Here is a 17,602-nt window from a genome sequence, read left to right on the forward strand (position 1 = left end):
TTTACAATTCTCAGAGTAAAAAATTCAGCACACTGCTAACTGAAGTATCCTGGGAGCATGGATACCTTTTTCAGTCTGTCCCCATTCTCAGATCTACTTACTTAAGCCGTTCACTGAAAAAGCTTTTTGAAGAAGTGCTTTAAAAGGTCATCCTTCCCAACAGGGCAAGGAGTTGTGGTAATATCCATTATTTGTAAAACTGGAAACATGTAAGGATAATGCTGTTCTAGAGAATAAGACTTACCATTTCCCTCCAGTCACAGTTACTGTGAGAGGGATATAAAAGAACAGGAAAATAAACAAGAATCTCCAGAAAGAAGATGTTGCTTATGGTGATTCTTAGCTACAAAGATTTCTCTTCCCGAGTATTTTGTAGATGTTCGTTCACAGAGATGGTAGAAATGAAATAAAAGAGCTGGGTAAAGAGAGCCCACAGCAGTAATAGAAGGGTTAGGAATCTGCAAATCTGCAAGGCATTTGATGCAGTGTACCTGCTTGTACTTACCTGTACTCACCTGGGTTCCCTTGTACGAAGTCTGCGTGATCCTCCACTACTGCACTACACGTTCCACAGCCAGGGTCTGCGTTTTTGCTTCTGAACAGAGCTCCTCGATTCCCCTTTCCGCGGGTATGAAAAAACTCGCCAAACTGAACTCTCACTCGCGGTTTTGGGTAGCTGGTGGGGGTGAGCAGCCAACGGGGCGGCCCGGGGCGAGACCCCCTTGAGCGCCGTCCGGCGGCTGCAGTGGCGCGGCGGCGCCTCCGGGTGCCGCTGTTGGCCGCCGCCGAGCGGCGCTGGAGCCGCCGCCGCCGCCGCCGCAGCGTCCTGCCCCCGCAGGCTGCTCGCTCGCCCGGCGCCGGCCGCAGCGGCAGCGGCACCGCCACCGGCAGCAGCGGCGGCGGCGGCGAGAGGCGGGGAGAGGCGGCCCGAGCGGGCTGGCTGCGCTGCGGCGGCCCCTGCGCTGCGTGGCGAGAGCGGCTGCAAGGGAAGCGGGGCAGCGGCGGGAGGCAGGAGCGCGGCGAGCGCCGGCGGCAGAGAATGGCGGTGAGGCGGCGGCAGAGGCGCGGGCCGGGCGGCGGGCGAGCGCTGCTGGCCGCGGTGCTGCTGTGCGTGTGGGGCCGGGCGGCGGCCGAGCGGCTCCGCTACGCCATCCCCGAGGAGCTGGGCAGAGGCTCGCTCGTGGGGCCGCTGGCGCGGGACCTGGGGCTCAGCGCGGACGAGCTGCCGGCGCGCAAGCTGCGCCTGAGCGAGGAGAAGCAATACTTCACGGTGAGTGAGGAGAACGGGAACCTGTACGTGAACGAGAGGCTGGACCGGGAGGAGATGTGCGGCGAGTCGGCGACCTGCTCCGTCAGCTTTGAGGTGGTGGTGCACAACCCGCTGAACGTTTTCCACGTCGAAGTGAACATCCAGGACGCGAATGACAACGCGCCGCGCTTTCTTAGGGAAAATATCCACTTCGAAATCATTGAGTCTACACCACCTGGTGCTCGATTTTCTGTGGATGTGGCCGAGGACGCGGACGTGGGCAGTAATTCACTGCAAGGCTACGAGCTGGAGACCAATGGCTATTTCGCAGTGGAGGTGAAGGAGAGCCAAGACGGCAGCAAGTTCGCGGAGCTGGTGCTGCGCCGTGCACTGGACAGGGAGAGCGAGCCGAGCCTGCGCCTGCTGCTGACTGCGCTGGATGGGGGAGACCCGCCCCGCACTGGCACCGCCCAGCTCTGGATCAACGTCACCGACGCCAATGACAACCCACCCGTGTTCGCGCAGGACCGGTACCGCGTCAGCCTGCGTGAGGACACGCCTCCGGGATCAACGGTGCTGAACCTCTCTGCATCCGATGCCGACGCCGGCGCCAACGCACACATCACCTACGGCTTCAGTAAAATGCCGACTAAAATGTTGCAGAAATTCTTGGTGGATGCAGAGAGCGGGACGATCAGTCTGCAGAAGGAGCTGGATTTTGAGGACATGCGAGGCTACATGTTGCTGGTGGAGGCGAGGGATGGTGGCGGTTTGGTAGCACACTGCAAGGTGGAGGTGGAGGTGCTGGACGTGAACGACAACGCGCCCGAAATCACGATTCTGTCACTGTCGAGTCCCGTGCCCGAGGACGTTCCGGTGGGCACCGTGGTGGCCGTGTTGAACGTGAACGACCCGGACTCCGGCGAGAACGGCCAGGTGTCGTGCGAGCTGTCGGGAGAGGCGCCGCTGTCGATCGTGGCGTCCTCGGGCGGCTCGTACAAGGTGGTGACGGCGGGCGCGCTGGACCGAGAGCAGGCGTCCGAGCACCGCGTGACGGTGGTGGCCCGGGACCGGGGCAGGCCGGCGCTGTGGAGCAGCACGGATCTGGTGCTGGAGGTGTCGGACGTGAACGACAACGCGCCGGTGTTCGAGGAGGCGGCGTACAGCGCGTACGTGGCGGAGAACAACGCGGCGGGCGCGCTGGTGCTGCGCGTGCAGGCGCGGGACGCGGACGCGGGCGCCAACGGGCGCGTGAGCTACTGGCTGGCGGGCGGCAGCGCGGGCGCGGCGGGCGCGGCGCCGCTCGTGTCGGTGGAGGCGCGGAGCGGCGCGCTGTACGCGCAGCGCTCCTTGGACTACGAGCAGTGCCGCGAGTTCACGCTGGCGGTGCGGGCGCAGGACGGCGGCTCGCCGGCGCGCAGCTCCACGGCCACGGTGCGCGTCTTCGTGCTGGACCGCAACGACAACGCGCCCCGGGTGCTGTGGCCGGCGGCGGCGGCGGCGGGCGAGGCGGCGGCAGGGGCGCCGCCTCCTTTCGAGGTGGTGCCGCGTTCCGCCGAGGCCGGCTACCTGGTGGCCAAGGTGGTGGCGGTGGACGCGGACGCGGGGCGCAACGCGTGGCTGTCCTACGAGCTGGTGCAGGCGTCGGAGCCGGCGCTGTTCCGCGTGGGGCTGCACAGCGGCGAGGTGCGCACGGCGCGGGCCGTGTCCGAGCGGGACGCGGCCAAGCAGCGAGTGGTGGCCGTGGTGAAGGACCACGGGCAGCCGGCGCTGTCGGCCACGGCCACGCTGCACGTGGTGCTGGCCGAGAGCTTGCAGGAGGCGCTGCCGGAGCTGAGCGACAGAGACGCTGTGTCCCACCTGTCGTCTGATTTGAACCTCATTCTTGTTGTGTCGCTCTCCGTCGTGTCCTTATTATTCGTTTCCACGGTCATTTTTGTATTTTTCTTTAAATGTCGACAGTCGAGGAGCCCTCCCATTTTTATAACTTCTGATAAGGAACTGTATTCCACCTTGGGCTCAAAAGCACCGTACAACTACTGCAGCAGCACGCTGCCTTTGCCCTATTCCTACGAGGTGTGTTTAGCATCCGAGTCGGGGCAGAAGGACTTCACGTTCTTGAGACCAGGGGTGGCAGCCTTGTCTACCAATGTCCTCTCCGCTGATCCTGGCTCAGGCACTCGTTCTGGGGAGGACCCTCCTAGCACTGGGAGCTCGACACAGGTGAGCTTCTGCCCTACGGTCCCTCTCTATGAGTTTTTCTGAATCTTTTCTTCCTCTATGCTGCTGTTGCTGATCAGTAGGGAACCTGCAGGTCTGAACGTGCCGGCGCACTGCTCAATAGCTCAGGGGCATGCGGGTGTGAGTGATTGGGAGTGTACTTCAGATCTTGACTCATCCTTTTGACCTGCCAAATCTTATCTGCAAATTGCTGATTTTCCCCGAGGAGTGGCACAAATATTGCCAGTACTTCTGTCTGTCCTGGAGAAGGACAGACAGCTGCGAGATTCACCGAAATGGAGTGGTGGGATGGACTCGGGGTGGAGCGGGAACAAAAGTGTCATGGAACCTGAAGCTAAGACAACATTTTCGCCTGGGTCTAGTGACCACTAATTGTCTCAGCCACATTTGGGCTCTTTCATGTGATAATGATGTGTGATCTGTCCCGGCGTGTTTACTCGATAGGGAACTATGCTGTAGTTCTCCTTTTCTGGCAAGCTCGGTTCTTTAGCTCTCTGAACCCCTTTAACAGAAGGTATTGTATACACCCGTAACTCAACTTTTCCCCTCCTTCTGTGGAGTCGGAGCTGGTGCTTCAGTGCAGCTTCAAGCCTGGCATCGAGCAAAAGGAGCTTTTTGTCCCCCGATGCCACCGGCTTCCCTGGAGTGGAGTCAGGGAAAATGCCAAAGTGAGCGGCTAAGGCTGGAATTTGGCTTGAAGCAGTCCCCGGAGGACTGGTGCAGGGGAAGGGGTCTTTCCTCTTAGCTGTTGTACTTTTTCACTCCTCTCCCTCAGAACGGCACTTCCAGGAGCTCTGAAGCGTCGTCTGCGATATTCAGGCTTCCCATTAAAGTGGAGGAGATGTAATGTCTCCAGATTAATCGAAATACGGTAGATGGAAATATTCTGTCTTTCATGCCTTTCCTAAAATCTCTTTTCTACTCATCTCTCCACTGCTTGGCCGTCCCAGTATTGCTGTCATTAAACAGAGAAGGTACTGTGTGTACTCATACACAGGGAGGGAAATTATTTGAGAACTGTGGTCCCCACGTTGAGAAATCATGTGTAGGAAAAACCTAAAATGGGTAGTGATTGGAAAAAGGATTCAGAACTTACAGTGGCTGGGAAAAGGATTCAGAGTTTATTTCAGAGAAATAAGTCACTGAAGACTATTCTGAGATTGAGTGGAAGAGAGCTGTGGATTTTCTTGGTTTTAAATTATATGTAAGAAAGGAAGAATATTGGGATTTGGTTTTCTGTGAGAAAATAAAGTGCTTTGGGAACATTAGATGACTCATATTGGATTTTATTTGTGTGAAACTCTATCACATGTGAACGCTATGTGAACTTTTATCACATTCTGTGGCCAGGTGATAAGAATGATAAATAGCGCTGATAAAGTTTATGTTTTGGCAACGATTAATCAGGAGAAAAAGAAATAGCTGAGCATGTAGATAGGACAGATTGCGCCGACTTTTTCGGTATTACCGACTCTTCATGTAAGTGCCAAACTATTGCGTTTCTGGGTGGATCCCATGTGCTCACGGCAGCTTTTAGGATTGTGCGGGGCGAGGGTACGCAGAGAGTAGAGATCCCTCTCGTTCTGGCGAATGTCGCTGTCCAACGCTGGTGGGGTGGCTTGCAGCCCCCTAGGAGCCTAGCCCCCACAATTAGCGGGGTAACAAATAACCCGCCGCAAGTTTCCGAGTCCAGCTTTTGCTTTCCTTATCGGTGTCGGTTGTGCGATGACACCTGGGCGCTGTGTCCCAACTGGGTTTTCCCAGGGTTCCTGACTCTCCCTTATCAAGCATCCTTGTCCCCTTTTCATTACCCCGTGAGAGTCGGGAGGTTCTGCGGTTGACAGACGACGAATGCCGGAATTTCGGTCACTTTATCCGTATGCGTGCTTGAAAAGTCGGGAAACCCGACATAGCACGAGTTGTTGATGACAGCAACAACAACCCAAAGGCAGGTTTTCGACCAGGCACTGCCAGTGCTGTGACCTGCCAGGCTGTTGCTGCGCGGGAACAGGATCCGTTCCTATCCCGGTGAACCTGCACCGCAGCTTGCAGAGCGTGATTTCCCTGAGTCTGGCTGGTGGGAAAAAGTACCGGGGAGCAACCAGGGAGATGGCGAGAGTAGGAGGGCGTATTAAACCGAGTTTTCTGCGGTTTGTCGGGGAAGACGCCTGCTGGGATAGTGGTGGTAGTGAGGATCCCGCAAGAGGAGCGATGCTCCTAAAAATCCAGCGGCGGGAGCCGCCCCGCGGCGAGACTGTGTTGCGGCCGGTGGAGCTGCTCATAACACGGCAGCAGGAAATCTGTGTCGCTGTGCCGGCTGCGCTGCTTTGGTGGCATACTGAGCCGCGATGTCCCGACACCTTGAAAGGGGATTCCTCCCAGGAAGGGGCTGGCCAAGCATTTGGGTGGGAGAAACGGCATCCTGAAGGTCCTGAGGAAGACTGGGCGCTGGCGCGTGGTGCCGGTGCTGGCTCCCCTGTCACCCTGCGTACCCCGGAGTATCCTTCCCACTCATCCTCCCGCCCTCTCCACCTCCCTTTCTTACTCCCGCTGCCTCATTCCAGCGAGGTGTTCCTGGGACGCACATACCCCAATCACCCCACGTCTCCGTATCGCCCCTTCTGGCCTCATTGCCAACTTCTACAGCTTCTTGCCCGCGCAAACAGTCCCTATGCCCGATCCACCCTGCCTCTGCCAGCGCTCCCCCCGCCTGGCTGTTTCCGTAGCGGGGTTTCTCGCAGGGCTGTGCTCGCAGGTTCGGCCGCTCGAGCCCCGCTGTCTGGGGCCGCGGTCGCCGCGCTCCCTGCGCGGGGCTCGGCGGAGCGCGGCGCGCCCTGCGCGCTGTGCAGTTACTGGCCGGGACTCTGTGTGCCGCTGTCGGCCAATGATGGAGCGGGGGGAACAGGCGGCCCGGCCCCGCTCGGAGCCGGGATGAGGCGCAGACGGTCTCAGAGAGACTCTGCGAGTGAGTCACCGCCGAGCCCGCCGAGCGATGCCCGGCTCCCCGCCGCCGCCGCCGCTTCCCGGGGCCGCTGGGCAGCGGCATGACGGGGCGAGCTGAGAGTTTCTAGCCGGGGCGGGGGGGCGAAGCGGAGAGCGCGGCCGTCCTGTGCGATGAACGGCGTTGCTGTGAGGAGCCGCGGGGTGACGACGGGGCAGGTACTGAGCCTCTTGCTTTTGTTCGGCGTTTCCGACTGGGTTTCCGCCGCGATTCGCTATGCGATCCCCGAGGAGGCGCGGAGAGGCTCCGCGGTGGGGAACGTGGTAGCCGACCTGGCGCTGGACCTCGGGCGGCTGCCGGGGCGCCGATTGCGGGTGGTGTCCGGCGGCAACAAGAAGTACTTCGGGGTGGATCTGACGAGCGGGGCGCTGCTGGTGAACGAGAGGATAGACCGGGAGGAGCTTTGCGGCGCGCTCTCTCCCTGCTCCCTCAGCTTTGAGATCGTGGTGGAAAACCCGCTCGAGCTGTACAGCGGCACCGTAGAGATCCAGGACATCAATGACAACGATCCGGTTTTTCCCAGCAGCCAGGCGAGGCTGGAAATCAGTGAGTCGGTGGCTGCCGGAGCGCGCTTCCCGCTAGAGAGCGCGCAAGACCCCGATGTGGGAATTAACTCTTTGCAAACCTACCAGCTCAGCGCCAACCCGAACTTTGCGCTCGACGTGCAGACAAGGGTGGATGGCAGCAAGTACGCAGAACTGGTATTAGAGAAGGAGCTGGACAGGGAGGAGCAAAGGGAGCTGAATTTGGTCTTGACGGCGCTGGATGGAGGCAGCCCGCCACGGTCGGCTCACGTGCAGATCCACATTGACGTTGTAGATGCCAATGACAATGCCCCGGTCTTCAACCAGTCCACCTATAAGGCGAGTGTGAGGGAGAACACGCCCAGCGGTACCCTGGTCGCCAGGATCAGTGCCTACGACCTGGATGATGGGCCCAATGGAGACATCGTCTACTCCTTCAGCAGCCACACCCCAGCCAAGGTACGAGAACTCTTTGCTCTGGACTCAGCCACAGGGGAGCTGAGGGTCAAGGGTCAGCTGGACTATGAGGAAACAAAGTTGTACGAGATTTACTTACAGGCTAAAGACAAGGGAGCCGTTCCTGGTGTGGCTCATTGCAAAGTGCTGGTGGAAGTCGTGGATGTGAATGACAATGCTCCAGAGGTGACAGTGACTTCTGTCTACAGCCCTGTGCCTGAAGATGCAGCCCCAGGGACGGTCGTAGCTCTGCTGAGTGTAACAGACTTGGACTCCCATGACAATGGCCTGGTGAACTGTTTTATTTCCCCTGGGATCCCGTTCATGCTCAGCTCCTCCCTTAAAAATTACTACACATTGAAAACAGAAGGAGCTCTAGACCGGGAAAAGGCAGCAGAGTATAACATCACTATCACAGCCAAGGACTCGGGCTCACCACCCTTGTCTGCAGTAAAACACATCCAGGTGCAGGTGTCAGATGTCAATGACAACGCTCCCAGGTCTTCCCAGGACTCCTATGATGTCTATGTTCTGGAGAACAACATGCCTGGCATCCCCATCCTTAATGTGAGCGCCACAGATCCGGACCTCGGGCGCAATGCCCACCTCTCCTATACCCTTTTGCAGGGTGACACCACTTTTGGCCACCTCTTCTCCATCAACCGGGAGAATGGCACCCTCTACGTGCTCACCTCCCTGGACCATGAGGACCAGGTGGAGTTCAACATGATGGTGCAGGTCCAGGACGGTGGCTTTCCACCTCTGGCCACTAATGTCTCAGTCAGTGTGTTTGTCACTGACCTCAATGACAATGCCCCGATGGTGCTGTACCCTCACCCCAACACCACTGCCACCTACACCGATGTGGTGGCACCAGGCACGCCTGCTGGGCACATGGTCACCAAGGTGGTGGCGGTGGATGCGGATGCAGGGTACAATGCCTGGATCTCCTATACCCTGTTGCAGGCCACTGACCCCAGCCTCTTCTCGGTTGGGCTGCACAATGGGGAGATCTTCACGGCCCGCCAGCTCCGTGAGGACGACGCTCCCGAGCACACCTTAGTCATCCTCCTGAAGGACCATGGGGAGCCTGTGCTGTCCACCAGTGCCACCATCTCCATCTCTGTGGCCGAGATGGTCAAGGAGGTGCTCACTGACCTCACTGATGTGGCACCTGCCAATGATCCCAGGAGACATGTGACTTTCTATCTCATCCTGGCTGTGATTTTGGTGTCAGCAGCCTTCTTCATCACCATGTTGTCTGTGGGCATCTTCAAGTGCTACAAGTGGAGGCAGTCAAGGGAGCTGTACAACAGCTCCAGGAGCACCACGTACAGGACACCAGGGCCCTTCCACCACATTGATGCCGTGAGGGGTGGCTTCACGCCGCCCAGCTTCTACCACCAGGTCTATCTCACCACAGACTCTCGCCAGAGTGATCTCCTGTGTAAAAAGCCCTTCACTTCCAGCCCCTTGGGGAGCCGCCAGGGCACCATAAGGAATGGTGAGCCAGGGCTGTACCACCAGATTGTGGGCACTGCCAGCCGGCTCCCCACACCTGCCGAGGTAATGTAGCTTCTTCCTTGGCATGTCCCAGCGCTGGGCAGAGCCATGGTTTGGGCCGTATGCGTGTGGCTGTGTGTTGGGGTTGGGAGGGACATCCAGTCGTGTCATGCCCCTACAGCTGAACAGGTGTTCTTTGGCATCAGATGAGCCATCCTGAGGGCTGATGACTTTTGCACTGTGATAAGCAGGATGAAGTGAGTCAGTTTGCTCATTTTGGCAATCATACATCTTTTGGATGCAGTTTTGGGTACGCCTTGCATGACTAACCGGTGGAGGCTGAGGTCAGCTTGAAACCACTTGTTAATCCTTGGCACGAAGTTGGTTGTTACTGGTATTTCCTTCCCTTTGCAAAAGGAGGGCCAAGGGGAGCACTTGTGCCGCAGGGGAACGTAATTTCTGTGCGTCGTGACTTGATGGGGGCTGGAGAGCTGGGGGTGCAGATGGGGCTGGGAGCTGGGGATCGGTGTGTCGCCTCTCACAGTGCAGCACGCAGAGCTGAAGGATGATGCTGGTTCCTCTGACAGACCGTAGTCATAGAGCAATCCCTTCCATCTGTGCCGTTCCTCATGTTTGACTGCTGAATGGTTCCAGTTTTATTTCCACGGAAGTTCCGTGCTGATGTTCGCTTTGGGGGAGGAGGTGGGATTGCAGACTGCCCCAGTTGCTTGCAGGGTTCTGCTGAGCTGGACTTTGGCTCTGAGCAGGGTGGTGAGCCCTCCACTCAGATGTTGTTCAAAAACCCTATTACAAGCTCTGCATGATTCGTAATATGCTGTCTCTGGTGATGGCTGATGTCCTCCCTGCAGGCTGGAAGGCGTTTGCGCATGGCAGCAGCTTCTGTGCTTCTCCCCCGGTGAGAATTGTGCTGCTTAATTTGAAAGCTTTCAATTACAGGAATGCTTCAATCTTAAGAGGTGAGGTCAGGTAGTGGATCCAATGGAGGTGGAGTGTGGATCTGGTGGATTTCCAAGGTCATTGGTGCTGGTAATTAGTCCTTCCTGGGAGGCAGTGGGTAGGAGTGACTGGTTCCTCAGAGCAGAAGGAAGTGAGGTGCAGCGGAAGCTGTTCATGGGTGTGAGGCTGCGTGTGCTGCCTGCTCAGTGTGGCCAAATCACAGAAGGAGGCAGAAACCTCTCAGATTTATTTTATGGCTTTTTATTTTTTCCCTTGCTTGCGTCATTGCTCAGACTCAGCACTCCTGATTTGTGGCAGGTGAGAATGGCTGCAGCAGCTGCAGGAGCAAGTGTTCCTCTGCATTTTCAGGGCTGTGCTATGGCTGGGGACAAGGATGTACTCTGCACCAAAGCATCCTGACAAGATGCCTTTGGGGGATGAGGGCAATAAATTATTTGAGAGTGGAGGTGGAAGGAGGGCAGCAAGCCTGAGCTCCAGCCATGACTCCCTCCTACTGCCCAGTACTGCCCTGGGAAGGCACTGGCAGTGAGAAATCAGGGCTGGCTCTGGCCCTGGATTTTCAGTCTTTGTGGTGACAACGGACTGTGTCAAGCCTGCAAAGGCTTTACACCTCCTTGCTTTGCAGGGCACAGCCCGCCCACAAAAGCGATGCAGGGGGAAAGATGCTGGCCCTGTCTCTAGCAGGTGCCGTGTCCTGCCATGAGGGATCCTACCCTGCAGGATCTACAGTGATCCCTGGGTTGTCTGGCTCTCCACAGAGTGAGTTCTGACCCTGTGGACTAAGTAACATCTCCTTTTCCATCCTAGACACCCCATGCCCTTCCTCCTTGTCCCACTGCCCCCATCCCAAGCTCTGACAGTCCCGAACAGCAGCAGGGTCCCCGTGTAAAGCCCTTGCTCCAGGTCCTTGGTGCCCAAGCCATGTCAGGGCACTGAGTGGTTTCTCCCAGCTATGTGGGCTTTGCTGGGGGCTTCTGCTGAGGCACTGCAGCAGCACCAAACCCATTCCCAGGGGTGCAGCACCCTGTATTGCCAGTGGAAAGCTCTGTCTGTCACCCAGCTGTACTGCCCGGGGCTCAGCCTGGGATGGGAACAGGGCACATTCCAGAGCCAAGGGTACTGTGACAGCTTCCTGCTGGTGGCACCGTCAGAAGCCCTTGGGGAATGAATGTGTACGAGAAGGAATTGGTCTCTGTGTGCTGGGGAATCCCTGGTCCAGTGTTTTTCTGCATTGTCTCTTTAAGGACGCCTTCCCCCCCTCCTCCGGAGCCGGCAGTAGGTGGGACCCGGGCAGTGTTGTCACCGTTCATAAGGTTCCTCCCGGTGTCTCTCCCTGACTGGCAGCAGGGTGGTCCCGCCTCACGGCTCTGAGAATAGGCAGGGAGATGCTGCGGACGGGAGGGAGGACCCTGGACTGCAGCACCTTCTCCGTCCCTGCTCTCGGCAGAAGGATGCTGTCCCCGTCACTGTCCCCCGTGCCGGGCGTGGGTGCCATCAGCATCTCTCGACCATTCTCCAGGCACCTCTGGGGCGCAGGTAGTGGGGACAGGAGGATCCCAGGCAGGTGCTGGGTCCCATGTCTGCCACACCGCTGCAGACCCCAGCCCCAGGGTCTGTGTGCAGGGCGGCCTGCAGTGCACCAAGGACAGAAGACAAAGAGGGACTTATTACAAAAGCACGTAGTGCCAGGACAAGAGGGAATGATTTTAAACTGACAGAAGGTTTAGATTAGATAACGGGTGTAAAAATTCTTCCTTGTGAGGGTGGTGAGGCACTGGTACAGGCTGGCCAGAGAAGCTGTGGCTGCCGCATCCCTTGAAGTGTTCAAGGCTGGGTTGGTTTGAGCTCTGAGCAGCCTGGTCTAGTGGAAGGTGTTCCTGTCCCATGACAGGAGGTCAGAATGAGATGATCTGTAAGGTCCTTTCCAACCCCGGCCATTCTGTGACTCTGACTGCACAAGGCTTCTGCAGGGTTATGAATGGAACTAGAAGTCTGCAGCTTGCCAATATCATCTGTGGCAGGGAGAGTAGGAAATTACTGTGCTCCTCCCTGGGGAGGCTAAGACCCCTGCTTGTGCTCTCAGGAGACTGACTGCAAAGCTGTACCTGCCACAGAGTATCAGTGTGTGTGTCTGCCAGGTGGGAGGCTTGGGCTTCCTTCCCAAGTCTGAGATCCTGACCTGGTGTTGTGATCCTGTGGTGATCTAGTGGCCTTATTGTCTAGTTCTGTGTGTTTGCAGTGATTTGGGTACTGTGAAGACTGACCCCTTCCTTACCCCAGGGTGAGGAAGTGGCTTGCAGCCAGCTTGCATTGGGACCAATTCTATTTTGGCTTTGAATGGTTCACCTGCCTTTGCTTTTGCACCTTCAGCCAGCCACTCCCATGGTAGGCTGGCAGGGGTGGGTGTCCCCCTCCAAGTGCAAGGTCTGCTGGCCATGGTGGCATCTGTGGCAGTGATGCCTCACTCAGAGGCAATCATGGGGTGCAGGCAGCAGCCAAAGCAGTAGCTGAGGGGGAGAAGAGGGGTGCGAGAAGAGCCCCTGGCACCTCGGGGCTCTAACAAGCACCTTTTCATCGGGCATGAAAAGTCCTTTGGCCTGCGTTCATGACAGCTGCCCTTTGTCTGTGGGCATGATGTGAAGCCACCATTGTGGAGGGGGAGCACACAGGGAGGGCTTGTACCTTGCTTCCAGGCTGCCAGGACGTGCAGTTTCCCTGTGAACGCAAAGCGAGCTGTCGGAGCAAGTGAGTCAGGCTGGCAGAGGGGAGGCCGGGGGTGGCAGCCCCGCTGTTGCCGGCTCAGGCCCCTGCTTCCCGCACCTCCGGAGCCACTGCTGGCCGAGAGGGGATGGAGCTCTCGGCCAATTGGGCGCTGATCTGAAGCGAGGGGGGGGAAATCTGCTTCTCCCCCACCCCCCCTCCCACCTCCGCGCTGGGGCTGTGATTCAGTTCCCCTCCCCCAGCCCACCCCCTCTGCTTGGAGGCTGACAGTTGGAGCCGCAGCCTGCCGGAGCCCCGGAGCTGTTTTCTAAGCCGTGCAGGAGAGACCCAGGGATTAATTCGCAGTTCCTCAGTGCCTGCCGTGTCCCGGGCCGGATGCGCACGGACATGGAGAGTGCCAGCCTCCAGCGACCCGCCTGGAAATGGCAAGTACTGAGTTTGTTTTTGCTCTGCGGCTGGGGCTGGGTCTCCGGGCAGATCCACTACTCGGTGGTTGAGGAGTCAGAGTTGGGAACCGTGGTGGGGAACGTGGCCCGGGACCTGGGCTTGAAGGTGGAGGAGCTGCCGGGTCGCAGGCTGCGCCTGGGCTCAGAGGAGAGCTTGCGCTACTTCGCCGTGCGCCTGGACAGCGGCGCGCTGGTGGTGAGCCAGCGGCTGGACCGCGAGCGTCTGTGCGGAGCAGCTGCCAGCTGCGTGCTGTCGGTGCAGGTGGTGACAGAGAACCCCCTGCAGCTCTTCCGCCTGGAAGTGGAGATCCTGGATCTGAATGACAACTCCCCCAGCTTCCCCACCGCTCACCGCACCCTCCGCATCGCCGAGTCTGCCACGGTGGCTGCGCGCTTCCCCCTGGAGAGTGCGCAGGACCCCGATGTGGGCACCAATGCTGTGAGCTCCTACCGGCTGAGCCCCAACTCCCACTTCTCCCTGGACGTAAAGCAGCAGCCGGATGGCAAACTCTTCCCGGAGCTAGTGCTGGAGCGTGCCCTGGACCGGGAAGAGCAGCCAGAGGTGCAGCTGGTGCTGACGGCCGTGGACGGGGGTCGCCCAGCGCGCTCGGGCACGGCGCAGATAACGGTCCAGGTCCTGGATGTCAATGACAACGCACCCACCTTTGACCACACCACGTACAGGGTGAAAGTCCCGGAGAACACACCTGTGGGGGCTGTGCTCCTCCGGGTCAATGCGTCTGACCCCGATGAGGGTCCCAATGGGGAGACACAGTACTCCTTCGGGGTTCACACCTCTGACTCAGTGCGGAGGCTCTTTGCCCTGGATCCCCACTCCGGCGAGGTCCGGGTGAGTGGTCCCCTGGACTTTGAGGAATCACGTTTCTATGAGATCTATGTGCGAGCCCATGATGGAGGGGTCCCAGAGATGGAGGGCAATTGTGTGCTGCAGGTGCAAGTGGAGGATGCCAATGACAACCCCCCTGAGGTGCTGCTCACCTCCCTGTTGAATCCGGTGCCAGAAGACACCCCACCGGAGACTGTCGTGGGGCTCTTCAATGTACGGGACCGAGACTCGGGGTCCAACGGGGATGTGAGTTTGGAGATCTCCCCCGATGTGCCTTTTGCCATTAGGTCCCTTCAGAACCACTTCTCCCTGGTCACCCAGAAGAACTTGGACCGAGAGTCTACCTCACAGTATGCAGTGGAGCTGATCGCTCAGGACGGTGGTTCTCCTGCCCTCACCACCACACTCACGCTGCTCCTCAATATATCTGATGTGAATGACAACCCCCCACGCTTCTCGCAGCCCTCCTACGAAGCCTTTCTCCAGGAGAACAACCCGCCTGGCTCCCTGCTGTGCACTGTCTCTGCCTCAGATCCTGACGATGGGGATAATTCCCGGCTTGTTTACTCCATAGAGAGTGGCCAAGTGCAGGATGCCCCCATCTCTTCCTTTGTCCACATCAACCCTGACAATGGGAATCTCTATGCTCAGAGCACCTTTGACTTTGAGCTGCTGCAGGTTCTGCCAGTGTCTGTGGTCGTAAGGGACTCGGGGTCCCCCCCTCTCTATGCCAATGTTACTGTCTACATCTTTGTGCTGGACCAGAATGACCATGCCCCCACCGTCCTGTACCCTGCCAGTGACAGCGATGTGCCAGCACCCCAGAGGGTCCCTCTGTCTGCCCCACCGGGCTACCTGGTGGCCAAGGTGACAGCAGTGGATGCAGATGCTGGGCACAATGCCTGGCTCTCATATCGACTGTTGCCCCAGTCCACCGACCCCTCCTTGTTCCACGTGTCGCTGTACACCGGGGAGGTGCGCACGGCGCGTGCCTTCCAGGACAGCGACATGGCAGTGCAGCAGCTCGTTGTCCTGGTGACGGACAACGGGGACCCTCCGCTCTCCACCACTGCCACCATCACTGTGGCCCTAGAGGAGGCAGCCCCGGAGGAGAACTTCAAGCCTCAGGATTTCCTGGCTGGTGCTAAGGAGAAGCCAGACCTGACCTTCTACCTGATCATCGCCCTGGCAGCCATTAGCACGGTGGCACTGGCCACTGTCACCCTCCTGGCCGCCCGGTGCCTCCGGCGGAGGGGCCGTGCCGCCGTCTCACCCTACTGCTGCTGCTGGCTGAGCGAGTCACCGTCCCGGGACTTCTGCAAGCACTCCAGCCCCAAGCTCCAGCTCAGCTCGGACGGCACCCTTAAGTACATGGAGGTCACGCTGCGACCCACCGACTCCCCGTCCCAGTGCTACAGCACCTGCTTCTCCCCCGGCTCCGAGCGGAGCGACTTCACCTTCCTGCGGCCCTGCCCAACCCCCGCCACGCTGCCGAGGCAAAGCGGGGCCTTCCTGCCCGCCGCCGGCACGCCGCGGGACCGCGGCCAGGTGAGCGGCGGCGCCGGGGCGGGCGCGGCGCTCGGACGGCGCGGGCGCCGCGGGGCGCGGGGCGGCCGCGCCGGTTCGCGGCGCGCGGCGGCGGCGCGCGGGCCGTGATTGGCGCCGGTGTTGCTGTCCTGGGGAAGGAGCGCGGCGATTGGAGCGGCGCCGCCGCGCCCGCAGCCAATGGCGGCGCGGCTGCGCGGCCGCGCTCCCCCCGCCCCGGCGAGCCGCGTCCGCCCCAAACAATGAATGGGAGCGGCGAGCGCTGAGCGCGGCCCCTGGCGCCGAGGGCATCGCTCCCCGGCCGGCCACCCGGCAAGGATGCCGAGGGCAGGGCAGGCGCGCCGGTCCCTGGGGCTGCCGCGTGTCTTCTCTTTCTGTTTGTTCTTGCACAGCTCATCTGCTCAGATCCGATACAGCATCCCGGAGGAGCTCACACGGGGTGCCTTTGTGGGCAATATCGCCAAGGACCTGGGCACCGATGTGGCTAAACTGGCGGCAGCTAATCTGCAGGTACTGTCGGATTCCGATTCCCAGTACTTCTCTGTCAATGTGAACACCGGTGTTATTATGGTCAGCGAGAGGATAGACCGGGAGCAGCTCTGCGGGCAGAACCCACGCTGCTTCCTCCACTTGAAACTTGCCATCGAGAACCCGGTGGAGTTTTACCGTATTGAGGTGGAGATCCTGGACATCAATGACAACCCCCCAGAGTTCCCCAGCGATGAGGTTTCCTTGCGCATCTATGAGTTGGCGTCTCTGGGTGCCCGCTTCCCCATCCAGCCAGCCCAGGACCCCGACGTGGGCACCAACACCTTGCAGACCTACCACCTGAGTGCCAATGACAACTTCAACCTCAACGTGAAGGCTCGCACTGATGGTGGGAAGTTCCCTGAGCTGGTGCTGGAGCGGGCCCTGGACAGGGAATTCAGAGCTTTCCACTACCTGGTCCTGACTGCTGAAGATGGGGGCTCTCCCCCACAGTCCAGCAAGATACGCATCACTATTCAGGTCCTGGATGCCAATGACAACCACCCGGTCTTTGACAGACCATCATACGGAGCACGCTTGGTGGAGAACTCGCCGCTGGGTACCCTCGTGGTGAAGTTGAATGCCACAGATGTGGATGAAGGACCCAACGGAGACATCCGCTACTCCCTCAGTAGCCACAACTCAGCTGCCTTACGCCAGATCTTTGCCATTGATGAACAAACTGGGGAGATTCGCGTCCAGGGCAACCTGGACTTTGAGGAGGCGACAGTGTATGAGATCGAAGTGGAGGCCAAGGACATGGGGTCGCCCACCATGGAGGAGCACTGCAGCGTGGTGGTGGAAATCACTGATGTCAATGACAACGCCCCTGAGGTCATTCTTACCTCCTTCTCGAGCACCCTGAGCGAGGATGCACTGCCGGGCACAGTGGTGGCCGTGATACACGTCAGAGACAGGGACTCTGGCGAGCAGGGCAAGGTCCTGTGTCACGTGTCTCCAGATCTTCCCTTCCAGCTGCGTAAGGACTACGAGCACCAGTACTCGCTGCTCACCAGCACCCGTTTGGACCGGGAGCGTGTTGCCTACTACAATGTCACCGTCTCTGCCTCGGACCTGGGCAATCCCCCCCTCTCCCGCCACACCATCTTGCCAATTACCCTGATAGATGTCAATGACAACGCTCCCCAGTTTGAGCAAGCCTCCTATGAAGTGCTGGTGGCAGAAAACAACCCAGTGGGCAGTGTGCTGGTTACAGTCTCTGCTGTCGACCCTGACTCGGAGCAGAATTCCCGCCTGTCCTACTCCATCCTGCGAGCTGGTGGGACAGATCCAGGCCTGGATCCTACTCGCTACCTCTCGATACATCCCACGAATGGGCAGGTCACTGCCAAATTCCCTTTTGACTATGAGCAAACCACCTATCTCCAGTTCCACGTGGAGGTCTCTGATGGTGGCTCCCCGGCCCTGAGGAACAGAACACTGGTTCATGTTTTTGTAGTGGACCAGAACGACAACGCCCCACGGGTGCATTTCCCCAGGGCTGGGGAGGACTCTGCTACTCAGCTCCGAATTTCCCCCTCCATCGTCCCTCCTGCCCTCATC

General features: G+C 59.0%; 1 protein-coding gene across 5 annotated transcripts in view; it reads left to right on the forward strand.

The window, feature by feature from the left end:
• LOC110481538 (protocadherin gamma-C5) overlaps window positions 1-17,602 on the forward strand; it is an 81,452-nt gene that overhangs the window by 58,028 nt on the left and 5,822 nt on the right. Inside the window, exon 1 of one of the 5 annotated variants that reach the window (XR_013340831.1) lies at window positions 6,358-6,649. The exons of 2 other annotated variants lie outside the window; for them this stretch is intronic. Coding sequence is in view for 1 of the 3 variants with exons in the window: in XM_077786713.1 (XP_077642839.1) it covers window positions 13,049-15,514 (2,466 nt within the window). In the remaining 2 variants the exon portion in view is untranslated. Of the gene's footprint in view, window positions 1-6,357; window positions 6,650-12,907; window positions 15,515-15,707; window positions 16,022-17,602 lie in introns of those variants that run through there. 2 more of the 5 variants (XM_077786713.1, XR_013340833.1) reach the window with 2 other exon arrangements.

The sequence above is a fragment of the Lonchura striata genome, chromosome 15 (genome assembly GCF_046129695.1).
Source record: "Lonchura striata isolate bLonStr1 chromosome 15, bLonStr1.mat, whole genome shotgun sequence".
NCBI classification, from domain to species: Eukaryota; Metazoa; Chordata; class Aves; order Passeriformes; family Estrildidae; genus Lonchura; species Lonchura striata.